Below are 20,506 nucleotides of genomic sequence, written 5' to 3'. Positions count from 1 at the left end.
TGCCACTAGTACTCCTTTTCTTTTGCAAATACAGACTAACACGGCTGCTACTCTGAAACCTGTCATGAATGGTGAGACATCCTACAGTTTTTTTTGTGGCTAAGGAAGCTTGCCTTCTCTGCTAACCAACTTCCCTACTGTCATTATTAGCCGAATAGTAGAGAGGCAGCAAACCGGATTCAAGTAAATGATGCACACACCAGTAGTGTACACGCATACTACTTATATGGAGTAAGTGACAAATTCTGTCAGCTAATCTGATACAGTGCAGCAGCTCACTGAAAGTAGGCATACTTTCTGCAGATAATTTTTGTAATTTAACTCTTTTCTGTCAGTTCCATAGTTGCTAGAAGTAGCATATCTCATAAGAACTCCCATAAACTAGAAATGTCTGCCACACATATACTAGAATAAATGGAATTGTGCTGTAACTCTGGCTCAGTTCCATTGAAATCAGTGGAATAGCATCCATTACTTCAGGGCTGACTTTAGCCCATTACATCAAATGTGTGCCATTCTACCACATTAGCCATGTACCAGGTAGGTGTGGCAAAATGCTTCTGCAGATCTGTCCCCTGTACTGTATCTATTATGTCCCGGTGGAGCCATAGTACTTTAAAAAAAAAGCATGCCACTATATTGCTGCATCATAAAAACTGCATAGGACTGAAGTAGTGAAGAGGTGAAGGGAATTGGCAGACCTGACAGAGGATGAAGGACGTTGATTTTAGGGTTCTCAGGGTAGAGACTGTCTCTCTCTACACTTGGTGTAGACTGTAGAGCATCATGCACACTTAGGGCACCATGTACCCTAAATAAAGTAAACAAATGTTCATTGTACATTTTGAATAATAGGGCTGTTTAGGTGGCAGCAGGTTTACAGGAGATGCAAATAAGTGTGTGTGTGTGTACTGTTCTCCTTTATTTAGAAAATCCTACCATAAGTGTGCATTTTATTGAACAAGTTAGAATTCCCCCACCTACTTGGAAGGTTTTATACCTATAATAGCAACATGCTGGATCTGTATTCACAGACTGTTGCTCTCTCAGACAGTATGGCGATGGAGGCTGGACCTAGGGATCAGCAGTCTAATACATGCATGGTCATTCCCATATGCATGAGAAGCTCCTTGCATGGTCTGTTTACTAACCTGTGCTTGGCAAAGTATTTTAAAAGTCATGTTCTTGTGACAAAGAAGGGCTGCAGAAAATGCAAGTAAGACAAAGCTAGAGCTCAGATTTCTGTCCAAGGTAAGCTTTGAAACCAGAAACCCTTTTTGAGTTCTCTCTGGGCTTTTTGTTTGTTTTTAATCTATGGCGTTGCTAACCTATTGGCAAACATCATAAAATAACGCTAAAAAACACTGCTGGCAGAGCTTACACAGTCACTGTCATAAATATAAAGGGAAGGGTAAACACCTTTAAATCCCTCCTGGCCAGAGGAAAAACCCTTTCACCTGTAAAGGGTTAAGAAGCTAAAGATAACCTTGCTGGCATCTGACCAAAATAACAAATGAGGAGACAAAATACTTTCAAAGCTGGGGGGGGGGAGAAACAAAGGTTCTCTTGGTCTGTGTGTTGCCTTTGCCGGGACCAGAGCAGGAATGCAGGTCAGAACTCCTGTGAAGGGTTAATAAGCAATCTAGTTAGATATGCGTTAGATTCTGTTTTGTTTAAATGGCTGATAAAATAAGTTGTGCTGAATGGAATGTATATTCCTGTTTTTGTGTCTTTTTGTAACTTAAGGTTTTGCCTAGAGGGATTCTCTGTGTTTTGAATCTGATTACCCTGTAAGATATTTACGATCCTGATTTTACAGAGGTGATTCTTTTACTTTTTCTTCAATTAAAATTCTTCTTTTAAGAACCTGATTGCTTTTTCATTGTTCTTAAGGTCCAAGGGTTTGGGTCTGTGTTCACCTATGCAAATCGGTGAGGATTTTTATCAAGCCTTCCCCAGGAAAGGGGGTGTAGGGCTTGGGGGGATTTTTGGGGAAAAGACGTTTCCAAGCGGGTTCTTTCCCGGTTATATTTGTTAGAGGCTTGGTGGTGGCAGCAATAAAGTCCAGGGACAAAAGGTAAAATAGTTTGTACCTTGGGGAAGTTTTAACCTAAGTTGATAAAAATAAGCTTAGAGGGTTTTTTCATGCAGGTCCCGTCATCTGTACCCTAGAGTCCAGAGTGGGGACAGAACCTTGACAATCACCCAGAGTGACGGAGGGGATTGTTCTGAGAAAGGTGACATAGTTTCTACTAGTGTATGTTGATATGTCATTTCACTGGGAAAGTACTATATTAATACATCTGCTGCCTTATGTGTAATAAAATTCCCCCTTCAACCGCCCCCCCCCCGAAAAAAACCCGAAGAAACCTAACAATGCCAGCCTCACTCCTGAGAAGCCCCACCATCTACAAAGTATCTAGCTGTGGCCTAATTCAATAACAGCTCCTCCCCATTTCCCCACTACAGAAGCCTCCAAAATCAAATTTTGTGGGACAAGGTTTGTTGGCTCTTTTTGCATATCAAACTATGAGAAGACCACTGAAGCTTTCACATGGAAGTGTAATTTATCTCCCTAAATCAGCCTGCCACCCTGATCCCAGTAGGCTTCAACCAGAAGAAGGACAAAGAGTATTATCACCACCATGTACTCTTTGAGTTTCTGCCAAATTAGAGAAAGAAGAACAGCTTTGAAAATGACTGTGCTGTGTCTTAACCTTTATGGATCAGGCTTTTAGAGGGATATTCTCAACCAGTACATTTGCTCTGGCAACACCCCCTACCCTATCAAATAACCTACTTCTTGAGCATTACCATCCCCTCGCATAGGAGATGTTACTAAGAGGAGGTTTTCTGTCTCCTCAACATCCTCTCACTGTTACTTGTATTTGTGTGTTTATGCTGGTGCAAGCCCATTGAGTTCAGTGGGGTTGCACATACATAACTCAAGGGAGAATCTGATCTATTGAATGCATTTAATAGAATCTAGCCTTCTATGCTGCTGTGTTTTAGTTTAATTTGCCGGAAGGTCATTTCTATGTTGCTCTGTTTCAGTTAAACTTCAATGGATACTGGCACATCTTTCTTCTTTTTCTTTTCCGCAGTTTAATGATATGTCAAGCTATTGTGGTAACAAATTAACACACAAATTATCAAGAAATATTTGACATTACTGTAACAATACAGAGGGTTACAGTAATACAAAATATTCTAAGTCAGTGATAGGTCTTCAGTAACCACTGTGTTCCTTCATTTTACTATCCCTCACACTTTTATGCAATCGTTTTAGGGTGCTTGAAAAACAAGTGATTTTAATATATGTAAATTGGTACCATGACTCTTGACAATGGTCAAACAAAGGTAAAGCTGAGCATGGAAGAAACCATACTCTCATTATATTTTAAAGGCAAACCGCATGCTCCCTTGATCAGGAAAATATAACTAGCAGCCATTTTGCTGCATTATCACAATATCAAAAGAAATCAGCAAACTGGCATAGAAGAGAACTGTTCTATCTAGCACAATCCACATGCTCCTTATGCCTCTGTCCCTCTCTCTTGGTTACTTTTGTTCCTTTTTATATTCATTTTGGATTAATTTTTAAAAGTAAAGATTAGGGAAAATAAGGATATAAAATTTTCCTTACATAGCGGGTTATGGATTGTTTGACAAAATGTGCCTTATTTCAGTGGGCATAAACACTGTTTGCTAATCGTGTTGAAAGCTACAGGGCATTCTCAAAATTTAAACTACGTTCGTGCATCCTTAATTCCAGTTTTGAGAGACAACAATATGTGTTTGGAGAAATTGGGAACACAGTTTAAACCCATTCCTAGCAAAAATAGTTTGTGACAATGGGAGATGGGCAGTGTTCTTTTGAAATGTCATTTGTCCATTGGAATGTCTGTCCTTCAGGTGTGAGAGGCCACTAGCACATGGAGGAGCATTGGAGGTGCAATCTGTGACATATTCTGTGGCCAGAATTTTTCCATCAGTGACACTCATGCCCTCTGTGGTGTTACATTACTGAAATTGGGGTAGTCATTTGGTGTGATGCCTGGTAGAAGCAGGGGATATTTTGTGTTGAAATCTTTCTTAAATTACTGTGTGTAAAACAGATTCTCTAATCAATGACTTTTCAGGAAAAATATAACTCAAGAATAGCACTGCTGTAGTACTGGTCCAGGTTTGTCCATTTTTGTTTGTAATTAGTTAGGCTTTGACTGAAAAAAAAATCAGTTAAGATGCAAGGCTTTGCATCTCAAGTGAGGGAGGCAATCATTGTCTGACACCCTGCTCCCCTCCCCCCACCAACTTTCATCAGAAGAAAGACCAACTACTTGAATGTTTCTAATCCTCAATTTATTGGCCATAATATCAAGCCTGGTTCTGAAACCTTTATTTTCTTTGAAGAATTCTGTAATAATCATTTCCTGGCCAGACAACCCCATTTTCTAAATCACATACTTTGTCTCCTGTCTGAGTGAGCCTTGCTCCAGAAATGTTCACTCCCTTTTTTTTTTTCCATCCAGAGCAGTAATATATTTTGGACTCAATCCAAACATTTGAAGAGTGTCTAGCTTCCTAAGCAAATCCTGTCTGTCTGTCCATCTGTCTGTCTGTCTGTCTATTTCTCATTCTCACACACACACTTTATATATAGAACTCACATATAGCACTGGGGTCAGGAATAAATGTGCAATAGTCTGTAAAGTGGCTTGTTGTTTTAAAGATGCAGGCTTTGTGGTTTAAAAGAATACCTTGCTCTTATATAGCACTTTTCATCAGTAGATCTCAAAATCCCTTACAACGGAGCTCAGCATTATCATCTCTAATTTACAGATGGGGAAACTGAGGTACACAGAGAGATGTGACTTGCCTAAGGTCACCCCGCAGGCCAGTGCAGAGTAGAACCTCAGTTTACTGAGCGCCAGTCCAATGTGCTATCCATCAGGCCTCACTAACTCCCTTTAAGCAAGGTATTTTGTTCAAATATCTATCCAGTTATCTAACTATCTCGTTCAATGAAACTTGATGAAATAAAATCACACAGACATGAAAATAGCACAGTACTTTGAGAAGAGTGGTCTGAAATGTGCCTCTCACATCTTCCCACCCTGAAATCCCAACATTTAGGGGGCTAATTATTAGTGTTATTTATTTGCACTGTATATTGATGGGGATGTTGTCAGATGTTTACGGTAAATAAAATATTCCAAAGAACCGAATTCCTGATCTTGCCATTTAAAAAGACAGCAGCAGATGCAATACAGACCAGTGAAGTACAGGACATATACCCAGTGGCTGAAAATTATTGATTGTCATAACTGTGATACTTTGTGGAAGAGAGAGAGTTTTCAGAAAGTGGAAGAAAGGGGTTCCTCGGATACATTAGTTGTTATGTTATTACAAGAGTGAGGGGCAACATGGAAAAAGTTACAAAATGGAGAGTGGCTAATAGAGAGAGAGAGAGACAGAGCATGCAGGAGAGAAGCTTGAGCAGAGTGTAGGGAGCATCGTGGAGTGCAGGAGGAGAGGAGGGCAGAGATGTAGGTGGGAGCAGAGTTATGGAAAGCACTTACAGGTTAGCAGAAGTTTGGACATTGGTGAAAGAAAATTCAGAAGCAGAAGAGAGATATGGCCAGTGGGAAAAAGAAGATGACCTTTGCATTTGCCTTTTGGAGAAGAGTAAGCAGTTACCTTATTTGAGCTAGGAAATAGCTAGAGCATACAGTGGTGTGCTGGCTGAAGGAAGGAAAGGCACATTTTGGACAGTGTAAATAAACAGGCAACAGGATTTTAAAACAGCCTGGATGAAATGGAGAATAGGAAAGAGGGGCCAGAGATGACCCCCAGATTGTGAGCCTGTGGGGAGAATATTAATGTTGTTAACAGCAATGAATTAATGAGTTCAGTGGACAGGATTTTGCTGGAAGATGCTAAACTCGCATTGTGGTGATGATGAGCTGTCCAAAGAAACAGGATGCAAATGGACAGATAATGGAGAGGTGGGTAGCTAGAGAAACTAGACTGGGCAGGTGGCTAAAAGTCAGGGATGGAGAATTAGGCTTTGTCTACATGCAGAAGTTACCCCAGTTTAATTTAAATTATTTAATCTGATTTAGTTAAACTGGTGCAAAAAATTTATACTGCTTTAAGCTTAAGTCAAACCAAGCTAAACATGATTTAAACCAAAATAAGTTTCCACACAGCCTTTCCACTCTTGAATTAAATTGGTTCAAAATCAAATCTTAAGATAAATGGCTGCAATTTTCCTGTGTAGACAAACCCTGAGCCTCAAAGACAAAGAGGTATCTGGGTACCCAGTGAGAAAGAGCATATATAGGGAGAGATGGAATGGGTCAAGGATGGAACTCTGTTCAACTATGACAAGAGAGAAGGACACAAATTGATGACGAATACTCTTCTCTCCCCTAAAGCATACAACGGGGAACTGATCACTGAGGTTAGAGAACAGGGGTAGATTAATACAAAGTTCCTGGATACTTGGAAAGGAATCTTCTAGTCAGATGGGGCCTGGCTGTAACTTGAGTAAGTTAGATTTAGAGTAGTTGGTGCAACACAGCATTCAGCTGGCTGCTGACTGTTTCTGCCTCCCTTGAGAGTAAAGTCAAGGGCTCAAGGGTAGGAGGGAGAGTAAATACTAGTGGGGTTGGAGGACGTGTCTGTCTGGGAGAGCTGAAATTGTGATTGATGTGGGCTCCATTTAAACTTGATCCATCCAATGAAAGGGAAATCCGTAGAGAACAGAGCCACAGTGAGCAAAAGGAGAGGAGGATGAGCCAGTGACCGATTTTCCGACACAGCAGGAAGATCAAGAGCAATGAGAATGGGAAGGCCATTGACTTTGAAAGTTTTTTCAAGGTAGGGATGACAAAGGCTTTTTGGATGAGATGGGTAACTGAGAAAAACTGATGGTAAAGGAAGAGGAAGCAAAAAGAACACTTGAAAGGACTACATGGAGCTAGGAAGACATAGGCATTGAGGGGAGGAAGAAAGGAGGCCCAAGCTCCCAAGCCCATTATAAATGATTTCTGAAACTAAGGGCTGTGTCTACCTTTGCAAGGATGAGGAATGCATGGATGAGTGTAAAAGGAGCCTGTGTTTCTGACCTATACTCCTTTCTCACTCAGGGCTTGATCCTGTGCCAACTGAAGTCAATGAAAAGAGCTTTCAGTGGAGGATCAGGTTTCACACAGGGGTCAGGCACAATGGTACTCACCTGAGTTCAAGGACCACTCAAGCGTAGCTGCTTCTGTTAGCCTGTCCAGAGAGGGTGGAGAGCAGTAAGAAAGGTGCAGAATGTTTCTGAGTTGAGAACTGTTCTCCTACTTTTTACAGGGCTTTAAAAAGGGCAGTGTTGAATCTTGAGAATCCCACATTTTCCTGCATCTTTGGTAATTGTCCAAGCAGCACTGAAGCAGAATCATCCCTCAATAGAGTAATAGTGGTGCTGCTTGTATTGGCACTGTGATGATAAATGAGAGGAGATCAAAGAAGGAAGTGCTGGTAAGGAGAGAGAGAGAGACAAAAAGGGGAGAGTGGCCATTCCTTACTTTATATACCTTTACAATATTACTGCTTGGTCTTCTCTCCAAAATAAATAGCTGTTATTCTTTCAAATCTCTCTTCATATGGAAATATTCTTGTGCTTCCAGTTATTTTCATTGCCTCTCTGGATTTTTTAAAAAAATTCTTCTTTTTTGAGACAAAGTAACCAGAACTGAACAGAGTATTTAAGGTTCCACAAATCTATCTATATATGTATGTATATACAGGCATTTTTTTCATTATTGTTCTTTAACCATTTTAGTACTCTGAATTTTTCATCCCTTTATTCATTCTGTTCTGTTTCTTTTTTGACTACTTTTATATGCCGAACAGATTTTTTTTAGGTGATAAATCTGAGGAACTGTCCCAGATTGAGGTGAAGTAGAGGAGGTCTTGGAGCAAATTGATAAATTAAACAGTAATAAGTCACCAGGACCAAATGGTATTCATCCAGGAGTTCTGAAGTGTGGAAAATTGCCGGTACAATTATGATGCGTTCTGTGCTTCCTCTTCTTTGGGGTGGGGTGGGGGGTTCAGGACGCAGTTTCCTGCCCCTGAACTAGGGTATCCAATGTCCCACTAGTAACCCAGAGAAGGGTAGTGGAGAGGGAGGGATCCAGGCCCGGCCTCTACTCCGGGTCCCAGCCCAGAGGCCCTAGGGATAGTGGTAAACCACTTGAACTATTCTTCCTTCCCATGGGCTACTTCCCTCTCCTGCTCTTCAGCTTGTGGGGCTTCCTTCCCCCTCTCTCTGCACAAGCTGGGTGTCTCTTTACCTAGGGTCTTGGTCTTCTAGCCAGCCACAGCACTTCTCCAAACTCTCCTCTATTTCAACTCTTCCAAACTGCTCTCTGCTCCAACTCCTCCTGGTCTGATTGAAGCAGGCGTGGGGGGGGGGGAGCGCAGGGGGTATCGTGTCTGGCTTCAGGTGGTCTAATTGTCTTCAGGTGCTTTAATTGGCTTCAGGTGCTTTAATTAGTCTACAGCAAACTTTCTTCCCTCTACAGCGAATAAGGCTCCCTTCTAGTACACTCCTGCTGCCCTCTGGCCATGCTGTATCACTGAAGGAACTCAAATATGGGATTGCAGAACTACTAACTGTGGTATGTAACCTATTGCTTAAATCAGCTTCTGTACCAGATGACTGGTGAATAGCTAATGTGACACTAATTTTAAGAGACACCAGAGGTGATGCTGGCAGTTGTAGTAAAGAACAGAATTATCAGACACATAGGTAAATATGCTATGTTGGGCAAGGGTCAACACATTTTTTGCAAAGGGAAATAATACCTCAACAATCTATTAGAATTTTTTGAGGGTGTCAACAAGCATATGGACAAGAGTAATCCAGTTGGTATATAGTCTTACTCCTGGGGGAATTCTGCGCAAAAAACCCCCAAAATTCTGCACACAATTTTTTAAAATTCTGCAAAATTCTGCACATTTTATTTGTCAAATAAATGTGGAAGCTCCAGCATGGCATTGGGAAGCACAGGCCACTGACTGCACAGAGATGGGAGATCACTGTGCAGCTTCCCCCGGGTCACGGACTCAGGGGTGAGGTTGCACCCACCCAGACACAGCACAAGGACTAGGCCTGCCCCAGAAACACCCAGAGGCCTGCCCCGCCATGCCAAGTGCACCAGGTGTGGGCAGGTAGGCTCAGAAAGGCAGGATCCAAGTATTGAGGGGTGGTGTCTGGGTGTGGGGGAGGATATTGCTTGGTAGGGTGGTCTGGGGGATTCAGTGTTGGCATAGGCACTGACATCATGGGTGATCCGGGGCTGGAGCACCCACAGGGAAAAATTAGTGGGTGCTCTGCACCCACCAGCAGCCAAACTCCCCACCCTGCCTCACCTCCTCCACCGTCTCCTCCCCTGAGCACGCCGTGTCCCCACTTCTCTGCCTACCTCCCAGTGCTTGCTGCTGCCAAACAGCTGTAGCAAGCTCCAGGAGGGATGGGGGAGAAGTAGGAATGTGGCACACTCAGGGGAGGAGGCAGGGAACAGGTGGGGCTGGGGTGAGAATTTGGGAAAGGTGTCGGAATAGGGGCAGGGAGGGGTGGAGTTGGGGCGGGGACTTTGGGGGAGGGTTGGAATGGGGGCAGGAGGACACAGGGCAGGGTGGAGTCGGGGCAGGGCCTGGGGCAGAGGCGGGTCAAGCACCCACCGGCGCCAACAAAAGTCGGCACCTATGAGTGTTCGGGTCCAGATGCTGGGGGAGCAGGGCTTGGGACAGTGAGGATCTGGGTGCAGTTGACTCATCGGGGTAGTCCAGGTGCAGGGGGAGTGCAGCTTGTCCGGGGGAGGAGGGGCGGGGTTCTGGGTGCGGGGTTGGGGTGAGGCTCAGTGGGAGGCTCTGGGTATAAGGGGGTCTGGATGCACAGGGGTTGGGCAAATGGGGGAGCAGCTCCCTGTACAGTGATCCCTCCCTCTGCAGCTGGAGAGTGATGAGCACAGGAAGCACAAGGGGTGACAGAGTTAGTTTGAAGAGCTTCCTACAGCCGGGAGAGAAATCTGGGGTGGGTCTGACACAGCCCTGGATGCTGTGCAGGGGAAGAGGAAGTTCTGTCTTCTCCAGCCCAGCTGGGACTTGCAGCTGAGCCTGGCCCAGGATAGGAGCCACCAGCCGCGTATTCCCCAGTCCTGCCCTCTGCCCCACAGTGATTTCCTTCTCTGCTGACTGCCCTGGCCACCTGAAACATACTGCTGAGGAGGGTTACGTGACCACTCTTGTGGCTTCCCTTTGCTTCCCTGTCCAAAAGTCAATTTTCTGCAGGGAAAGCAAAGAAATCAGTGGGGGGACATAAATTCTGCAGGTGCAGCAGTGCAGAATTCCGCCAGGAGTATAATAGTGTACTTGGACTTTCAGAAACCCTTTGACAAGGTTCTATATCAAAGGCTTGTAAGCAAAGTGGGTAGTCATGGAATAAGATGGAAGGTCCTCTCATGGATCAACAACTGTTTAAAAGACAGGAAACAAAGGGGAGGAATAAATGGTCAGATTTCACAGTGGAGAATGGAAAAAAGCAGGATCCCTCAAGATCTGTACTGGGACCAGTGCTGTTCAACATATTAATAAGTGATCTGGAAAAGGAGGTAAACTGTGAGGTGGCAAAGTCTGCAGATGGTACAAAATCACTCCAGATAGTTAACTCCATTCTTATGTTCTTAATACCACTGAGTAGTTTCAGTTAATTTAGAACCTACATAAGTATAAAAGTAGTTCACATGATTTCTTCCCATGTGTATTACCTCACCCTTGTCTACACTGAATTTTATCTTCTATTGTGTTTCTTAATCACCTAGCCTTGTTCAGTCTTTCTGAAGTTACTCCCAGTCTTCTAAAATCTTGATTAACCTGCATCAGTTTGAATGTGAGTTTTAAAGATCCTATTAATAAATTAAATGGTTTATAATTTTTGTTTTGTTTTGAGAATGGCAAAGTAGTATCAAAGGTTCATTCAAAATACAAAAGTTCAGCAGAGGTGCCATAAGCAGTTCTGTCTCTTGTAGCTTATGGGAAATGAAATACAGTGAAAATACCCATTCATAACAAGAAAATGTAAAGTCAAATAGGCCCCAAGTTTTTAATATTTAATTTTCTGCATTATAAAACAGACTCTTCTTCTCTGCCTCCCCATAAAGGCAGAAATGGATAGGATTAATTAAACATTAAATCATAATTCTTCCTAAAAGAAAAGTTCTTGCTGGTCACATTTGATATAATTTATTCCCAAGGTGATCTTTCCCACATTTGATTTTTTCCCTCATCTTTGGTTTAAAAATAATTTATAATAAGGAAATAAGCATTGTGCTATCCTATTATTCCTTTATCTTTTTCCTGGGGGAAAAAGGGTATTATTTAGTAAATTTTTCTTTAATTAAATACATGATTTGCAGACTGATTCCATAGTGGAAATGTTTTATTAGATTCAGTTCAGCCATTGATTTGGAAATGGGTACAGACAGTCATTCTGTGGAAGTAGGTTTCAGAGTAGCAGCCGTGTTAGTCTGTATCCGTAAAAAGAAAAAGAGTACTTGTGGCACCTTAGAGACTAACACATTTATTTGAGCATAAGCTTTCGTGAGCTACAGCTCACTTCATCGGATGCACACAGTGGAAAATATAGTGGGGAGATTTATATACACAGAGAACATGAAACAATGGGTGTTACCATACAGACTGTAACAAGAGTGATCAGGAAAGGATATTACCAGCAGGAGAGCGAGGGGGGAGAAGGGGGAACCTTTTGTAGAGATAATCAAGGTGGGCCATTTCCATCGCTTTACAAGAACAGTAGGAGGGGAAATAAACAAGGGGAACTAGTTTTACTTTGTGTAATGACACATCCACTCCCAGTCTTTATTCAAGCCTAAGTTAATTGTATCCAGTTTGCAAATTAATTCCAATTCAGCAGTCCCTTTTTGAAGTTTATTTGTTAAAGAATTGCCACTTTTAGGTCTGTAATGGAGTGACCAAAGAGACTGAAGTGTTCTCCAACTGGTTTTTGAATGTTATAATTCTTGATGTCTGATTTGTGTCCATTTATTCTTTTACGTAGAGACTGTCCAGTTTGGCCAATGTACATGGCAGAGGGGCATTGCTGGCACATGATGGCATATATCACATTGGTAGATGTGCAGGTGAATGAGCCTCTGATAGTGTGGCTGATGTGATTAGCCCCTCTGATGGTGTCCCCTGAATAGATATGTGGACACAGTTGGCGATGGGCTTTGTTGCAAGGATAGGTTCCTTGGTTAGTGTTTTTGTTGTGTGGTGTGTGGTTGCTGGTGAGTATTTGCTTCAGGTTGGGGGCCTGTCTGTAAGCAAGGACTGGCCTGTCTCCCAAGATCTGTGAGAGTGATGAGTCATCTTTCAGGATAGGTTGTAGATCCTTGATGATGCGTTGGAGAGGTTTGAGTTGGGGGCTGAAGGTGATGGCTAGTGGCTTTCTGTCCACTGTATGCATCTGATGAAGTGAGCTGTAGCTCACAAAAGCTTATGCTCTAATAAATTTGTTAGTCTCTAAGATGCCACAAGTACTCCTTTTCTTTTTACAGAAAGAGACTAACAGATACAGACTACACGATTAGGTTAGTAGGTAGGTTACTGGGTTCCTAAGCCCTAGGGAAGGAGCAGATTACTCTCTAGACCAGTGGTTTTCAAACTGTGTGTCATGACCCAGTACTGGGTTGCGGAATGTAAGGCACTGGGTTGCAGTGGCTATGGTCAGCACCGCCAACTGGGCCATTAAAAGTCCTGTTGGTGGTGCTGCCCGGCTAAGGCAGGCTCGTCCTTACCTGTTCTGACACCACATTGCACCCTGGAAGCAGCCAGCAGCAGGTCCAGCTCCTAGGCCACGGGGCTCCACACGCTGCCCCTGCCCTGAGCACCGGCTTCCCGACAAATGGGAGCTGTGGGAGAGATGCCCACGGGCGAGAGCTGCGCAGAGCGGCTGGCGCACTTCTGCCTAGGAGCTGGACCTGCTGCTGGCCACTGACCAGGAGTCTCCCAAGGTAAGCCCGCACCCCAACTCCACGCCCCAATCCCCAGCCCTGAGCCCCCCAAACCCCTCATCCCTGGCCCCATCCCACAGCCTGCACCCCCCAGCTGAGATCCCTGACCTCCTCCCGCACCCCAGCCCCCTGACCAAACCCAGAGCTCCTTCCCACACCCTGAACCCCTCATTCCCAGCCCTCACCCTGCAGCCCTCATCCCCGCACCACAACCCTCTGCCCCAGCCCTGAGCCCCTCCCACACCCCAAACCCCTCATCTCCAGCTTCATTGGGTCATGGGAATCAACAATTTTCTTCAACTGGGTCACCAGAAAAAAAGTTTGAAAACCACTGCTCTAGACTGTTTGCCTTCTAGAGAAGGGAAGGAAGCCAAAGGAAGAGCCACTCCCACTTTTAGCTAATCATATGCAATGTCAAGATGGTGCTATTTCCTTCATTGGCGTATTGCAATGGGCTGGTAGGATAAGGGAAAAAGAAACATTTGAAGGGAAAATGTTAAACTTGGATGGAGCAAAACTGTTGACTAAAAACGAAAAAAATATACAACATATATATATATATATATATATATATATATATATATATATATATATATATATATAATCGCTGCTATCCTACAGTCTCTTGAATAGTATAAATATAAATCATAATTACTTTAATGATGGAGCATAAATGTTTGAAACTGCAAACATGCTTATCATGAACTTACTGTATTCTTTTAATCTTCAATCTCTTGCTCTGTTATTTGCTATGTGATGACATATCATGTGTGCTCCTCAGGTCTATCAAAAAAAAAAAAAGCTGCACAGGTATTCCAGTTGACAATATAAACATAGCAGCAGAGATGATAAATCATGATTAATGCCATGTTTCCACAAATTATCCTCACAGAACTGTAAAATTAAAAAAAGGTTCATTGCAGTTTGTGATATGGGCACGTCCAAAAGGAAAATTAGTTGCCCTCAGTCAGCTAGAAAGCAGTAGATTGGTCAGTGTCGCTCTTAATTTTGAGAACATACATAACTATAGCAGACAGGCTAAAAATTTACTTACTCATGGCCCTTTGTGAAAATGCAGAGGAGTTCTATAAATCACTAAGCTCAGCATTAGTCAGTCCCTTTTGAACAATATCTAGAATCTCCAGCACTTCTCATCCTTCTCACAGTGGTACATTGTTTCAGCCTATGTATGCCATGGCACCTGTGGAATCCTAAGGAAATTCAAGAGAGGAAGAGAGAGACCTCCCACTGTTCAGTTATATAGAACCTCTGACTGACAACAAGTATCTATCAACTATCTCCTCTTTCTAAATTGTAACCAAAAGAGGAATTGACAATAAATGATGGACGCTTGGGATGTAAATGTTAGTGGCAGAGGTAGTGGAAAGGAGAGAGTAGCCCACTGAGTGCTATGAATAAGAAAATTCCATCTAAGGGAGATCATTGTGGCTCTCAACTGCCATAATTTTGATTAACCTTGCTGTGTTTCAGCACAGGGTCATTCTATCCTGTTGATACCCTTCCTTTGAGATGTCAGTCACATTTCAATAACTTTCAGTATGGGCTTGTAAGGTCTCTTCATTGACTTTGAATGAGGCAGGTTGCTTATGAATGCAGCTTGAAGTGTCACTCACATATTCTTGCATTGCATTATCTTTGATTGGCGTGTCTGGAGTTCTGGAAAAAATTCAGAATATCCAACTGCCCCTGTTTTGGCAGTGCAGTCCCTCCACTTTTTATTTTTTTTAATGTCTTCCACTCTTATGAAGATAATGAGTTTTGATAGTGCTTCATTTCAATGTTAAAAAAGCACAGAAGAGAGTTAACTTGAAGGTGTAGCTTCTCAGGTCTTCTGTTTGTCTGAAGTTAAGTTCCCCACAAGCCTGCAGGGCTACAATTCCACTAATGGAATGCATTAGCTGTCACATGCCAAGTCAGTACAACAACAACCTAATTACTGTGATGAGAATTCCTATGTGATCTTCTCCTTGGCAAAAGAAGAATCGTTAACAGGATCATATAGTATTTAGTTTGGTCTAAAAATATGATGCGTTAATGTTAATAGAGAAAAACAAGTCCAAGAAAGGGCCTAAACGTGACTCCCACTAATTTTAGCCTTCATGGTAGATTTTTGGCTGCCTTGCATGGTTTCATAGGGTTAAGCCCAAAGCAGGTTGAATGAGGTAAACCCATTTCTAGTTTTGCAGTTGTTATGATTAGCAACAGACTCCATAGTTGTTTTTGTGGAAGTTTCATTGTGCAGCGAATGTGTGTCCCAGGACAGTGGTTGTTCTAAGGCAGTATTATTCAGTAATCGGATTTACAATATAGTGTTCCAGTTGTAATCCAAGAGTTGTTCCATTAATTTTAAACAAAATAAATATTTCTCTGACACAGCTACTTGAGGTTTATCATCTCATTTTGAGGAGTGCCCTAGCTCACATAAACAGACATTTTCCCTCTTCCAGTGTTAGCAGAAAATGCAAGAGTTTGTGGTGAAGGAGTGGGGAACTGTATAATGTAAAATACTTCATCTCACTCAGAGGCAGAAAAATAAATAAGAGGAGTTTCTGTTCTTTTAGCTACTGTGGTAACTTCTCTGCTCAATGTGAAGGAAAGAAAGGAGTATATTATTGTAAGTAGCTGAAGCCTAGGAGTGAAAAACCAAAGTAAAATCCCTATTATAAGCTTAGTCCTGTAAAACCAGAGAAAGGAGAAGACATTATGAAGTCCATTAGGGAGCTTACTTTTCTAATCTAACTAAGGTGGGAGTCTTCAGATACTGTGCTGGGGCGTGTCAGTACAGCCTCCTAAGAACTATACATAAATACTGTTGATGGAGTTGCCGTTAACTTACAGTGCCGCTAACTTTGAACTAATCAGTTAACGTCTGTGTGCCTCAGTTTCCACACTAATTAGATCTACCACGCAGGAGTTTTGTGAGTCTTGTTTAACTATTGTTTGTGAAAGCTTTGAGATCCTCAGCTAAAAATGCACATAACTGCAAATTTTTCCAGTATTAGCCAAGACAAAGATTTCTCTGATTGTAAACAGTAGCTTCTTCCTCTGACACGTTTCTTATTTTCCTGGTGAATGCTATATTTTATTTGCAGCAACTAATGGTATTAGAATTAACCTCAATATATTTTCTTTGTGTTTTTTTGAAAAATAAAGGGCCTACACTGAAAAAAACAAAACAAAATCCAAACCAGTCCTGAGATATGTGTGCAATTGCGTATGTGCATTGGCTTGCCGGTTATCATGATTATATATGAAGACGGAACGGTTGCATTCATAAATGGCTGGATGCCTAGCTAGCAATTATCATATGTTATCTCATACAATCACAGTAATTTCATGTGAATCTGAGACCTCTTTTTTAATTAATGAAAAGTCCCAATATAGTACTATCACCTTTACCTGAGTGTTTCTTTAAGTCAGCTTATATGTGGCTTCTGCTATGTGAGAAATAAATTTTAAATTATAATGAAAGTTTTCTGGCTAGATAATAACATTATGAGCCTCATTAGTATGAGAGTCATTAGGAAGCTCAAGAAGTATCTTTTTTTAAAATGTACTGAAAACCATTGATATACTGACCTCATTCTCCATTCACCTGTCTTGAAAACTAACGGAGCTGTAAAAAGAAAATGTGTATTTCCCAGTGGAAAATCAAGAGTAAAAGACAGAGCTGTGACATGACTTCAGACAGTGCATTGTGAGGGTCATTGTCTAGTTGCTGAGAAGCATATAAATGTCACTAGAACTGATTGTGGGAGCCCTTTTATGTAAAATCATAGGTCATATTTAACCAGCATAATCTAATGTGTAATGAAAGCCTCATGAGAGGGGAAGAAAATCTAGATTTACATACTGAGCTCTGGGTAGGAACTGTTATTAGCATTCTCTTAATTGTTCAGCATTCTCTCCAGATAGAGCTATTATTTCCCCTAGAGCCTTACACTTGGAATCATAGAATCTTGTCTGAAGAATCAGAGGAGATACGAACAGGTAGGAGAAAGATGGAAGTAGGCATTTAGTCGTCCCCACTCCCAATGCTGTTCATTCCTTACAGTGCTATATTTTCTAGTACCTTGTTCAATCCTGTTTTAAATGTCCCCAGTCATGTGGCTCCAACCACTTCTGTGGGGAGATTGCTTCACAATCTAACAGACCTGGCATCGTTAGGAAATGTTTCATGATATCCTGCCTAAGGACTCTACTGTGTTTTTTACAGTAGGACTTCAGTAATGGGGCAGTGGAGCTGTACTGCACAGTGGCAGTGGGAAGAACGTTTGAGTTACTCGTATTTGAAAAATAGCTTGTGCAATAGCTATTTTCATAATTCATTTTACTGCATATCTTGTACATACACAAATTCCCATTGATTGTGTTAGGAAATTAGGTACTTAGGAGAGTTGGAATTTGACCTATGATGTTTCCATTGTTGTATTGTTAGTATAGTTCACGTGGATAGAAACTAGGAAATGCAAACTTCTGTTATCATACAGTGTTCTTACACTATGTATTTAGCAGACTATGAGAGTTTGTCCTACTTACTGTTCTGCTACCAGGACAGACTTTTAATTAAAAGGAAAGTTAGCTATTTTTGAACCTCCCATTCTCCCTTACACAGAAAAGGCTAACCTAAATAGAAGCTCCATACTACCGAAGAAGAAATCAAGACAAGTTAAAACTGTATTAAGCTTGTGTTAATTTTCCTCCCTGTGGGTCTGGAAGGGTTAGTAGCCGGAGGGGACTGCTTGATGTCCTGCTTTATAATCCCATTTCTGGCCAACCTTTTTCAGCTATATGGCACTCGTGGAAACTTCTCTATGGAAGGGCTTCAGCAGGGTAGATTCAAAAGCCAAGGGGAATTGACCCAAGACCACCACATCACCTTACATGTGTGTCTTCTCCAGAGTCCAGGCACCTAATTAGTGGAGCTGTGCCTGCACGGCTTCACTAATTCGGAGAGTGGCCCTTCATTCTCTTGTGTGCAAACTATCCGTGGACCACCAGAATGGAGTGGTCCACGGACCACAGTTTGAGAACCTCTGGTGTAAACATTATCCTACAAATCTTTGTGCTTAAATTCAGTGTTATAAACCACCTGCTACTGCAGAGGAACTGTTTTAAATCCCTAAGAACAACCAAATTAATAATTATATGATGCATGCCAGGTCATGTTGCTCTTTCCTGACTAAATAAACTAATTTAAATATGTTGCTTGTACTACATTTGGATTCTGCCCCTAGTAAATTGTGGTGACATCCAGAAAATTACTCATTAGGAAAAGGTATTTAGAAAAAATGAGCTGTAGTTTGAAGGAGCAAATGTGCTATGAATCTCAATTTTTATGAGTTTGATGTAATTTCTGTTGTCGGTTCTGGTCCATCTTGCCCGGAACATTTCTTCTTAACTGGGTTGCTGATGTTTCTCCACATAGCAAGGGACTTTGAAGAAGTCTGCTCCCCTTGGCTTTGAAGTTTAAATAAAAAAAAACACATTTTCCTCACTAGAAAAGTCTTTCTGAAACAAAAGAAGAAATGCTGAGGACCCATTTTTAATGAAAAACTGTTAAACATAACAAAGATCCAGTGTACCATATGGCAATTATGCCAAAAGATTGAATTTATTATCAAATAAAACTGTTGGCTTGTAAATTTCACAGTTTCCTCTTTTCGCAACCAGTGTGTTTTTAGAGGTTTTCTGTAGGGTTAGTTGCCAGACTTCTGCAAAAACAACAGTTTGTCCTTGTCACAGGAGGTGTTAGGAAATCAAATCCAACTGAAGCAGCGAATGAAATTACAGATTAGTTCTGTCCCAGCTGCATGACATGTGCCAAAAGCTGATTTTCCATAAAGAAATGTAAGGCAATGAACATAAAATTCTATTTGCTCTATTATGAGAAGGTTTTCCCCTGTTATGGTCTTTTATAATTTTCTCTGATACTTAATCTTTCTGAAAAATCCCAGTTCATTCTCACCATAGTTAAAGGTGATTCAAGTGTCTTTCTTGAAAGGTTTTCTTATAACAGTTTTAGTTGGATTACTAAACAGCTCCAGTGAAAAATGTTGAGCCAGATTCTCAGATGGTAAAAATCAGCATAACTGGATCATTTTACATCAGCTGCAGATCTGGGCTGTTGTGCATTTGTGGAATAATGTTCTTTTTCTAACAATATATTGTAGACTCTGGAGTATTTTAACCATTCGTGTTACAGAATTTTCTTCAGAAATTTTCTCCAGCATCTTCTGGTCTGAGGGAGTCGCCCAGGGAATACTTGTATTCTTTCTAGTTCTGAGAATGATTTCTAATCTTTTTTTAAACATAGCTGACAGTTTTATGACACCTATCCCCTTTTTAATCTATGATCTTAATTAGGTCACATTAAGGAAAGTGCTTCCTCTCTTCTCCCCCGCCCACTGCCCTGTGTAGCCATTCATCTATGAAAGTGGAAGTTGATATTATTGCCTCAGATAAGATATGCTCTCTGAAGTTTAGAGTCTCTGAGGCAGTTAACAAGTGTAATTTCATAGCATGCATACTTAGACAACATTCATTGAGAGCTTTCAATGTAGCTTGCATTCACACCATAAAATTATACTTTCTTATGCAGCCATTTGTCGAACTAACTTTAAATGAGTGATCAGTGATGCTTATTACATTCAAATTCTATTGCCAGAAAGTGTGTGTAGGGGGCTCAGAGATGTGAGACCCCCTCATTTTCACTTGGGTATGAAGTGCGAGTTTCACAATTAAACTGGCAAAGAGCCTTGAGGCGTGAAAGGGAATCCTTCAGTAAGGACAATGGTGCTTTTCTTTGGCAGTAGGAAAAGATACAAGAGAACAGAATTAAGCTCTCTACTCCTGCATTGAATGGCTTAATTCAGCTTTGCTCGTTCACCGGTATTTTACTCCTATGCATGGCATGGGGAGGAATACAAGAAAACTAGTCCACAGAAGCCCTCTTCACAAAGACAGCTCACTTATCTATAACCTGTCAAATTTGCCACTAATTACTGTCAGCATAATAAACCTTCTACAAATGTGTCCAGACACTTTGTTCTTTAGATCACTTTCATTATTGGAGGACATCTTTAAATCTCTCCCACTCTTTCATTCCCCTTCTAATTTGCCTTCTTTGGCATCTAATGTAAGAGAAATAGGAAAATATGAAGTTGTGAATAATGTTTTGGGCGAGTTCATGTTGATATAGAATTTCCCTGAGAGGAACATTAATAATGGGTTGGCACAACATGTTTGCTATGGTGGGTTTGATGCCTTGATTGCATTTCCTTGGTGCATTCATTGTTGCTTTGGGGAACGTTTGGATGTTGGGTTCAATGGACCATATAATTTTGAATTAACCTCTTTTTTTCCTAATCATGACTATACTGGTTTTTACAGCC

General features: G+C 41.5%; 1 protein-coding gene across 12 annotated transcripts in view; it reads left to right on the top strand.

Annotated features, from left to right (window-relative positions):
- Positions 1 to 20,506, top strand: part of PCDH9 (protocadherin 9) — an 892,742-nt gene that overhangs the window by 98,381 nt on the left and 773,855 nt on the right. Inside the window, exon 3 of one of the 12 annotated variants that reach the window (XM_073346244.2) lies at positions 8,580 to 8,675. The exons of the other annotated variants lie outside the window; for them this stretch is intronic. Within the exon in view, the coding sequence (XP_073202345.1) occupies positions 8,580 to 8,675 (96 nt within the window). The remainder of the gene's footprint in view (positions 1 to 8,579; positions 8,676 to 20,506) is intronic. 12 annotated transcript variants of the gene reach the window in all.

This window comes from Lepidochelys kempii, chromosome 1, assembly GCF_965140285.1.
Source record: "Lepidochelys kempii isolate rLepKem1 chromosome 1, rLepKem1.hap1, whole genome shotgun sequence".
In the NCBI taxonomy this organism is placed as follows: Eukaryota; Metazoa; Chordata; order Testudines; family Cheloniidae; genus Lepidochelys; species Lepidochelys kempii.
The sequence above is the reverse complement of the archived record's forward strand: the minus strand, read 5'-3'. Positions and strand labels throughout refer to the sequence as shown.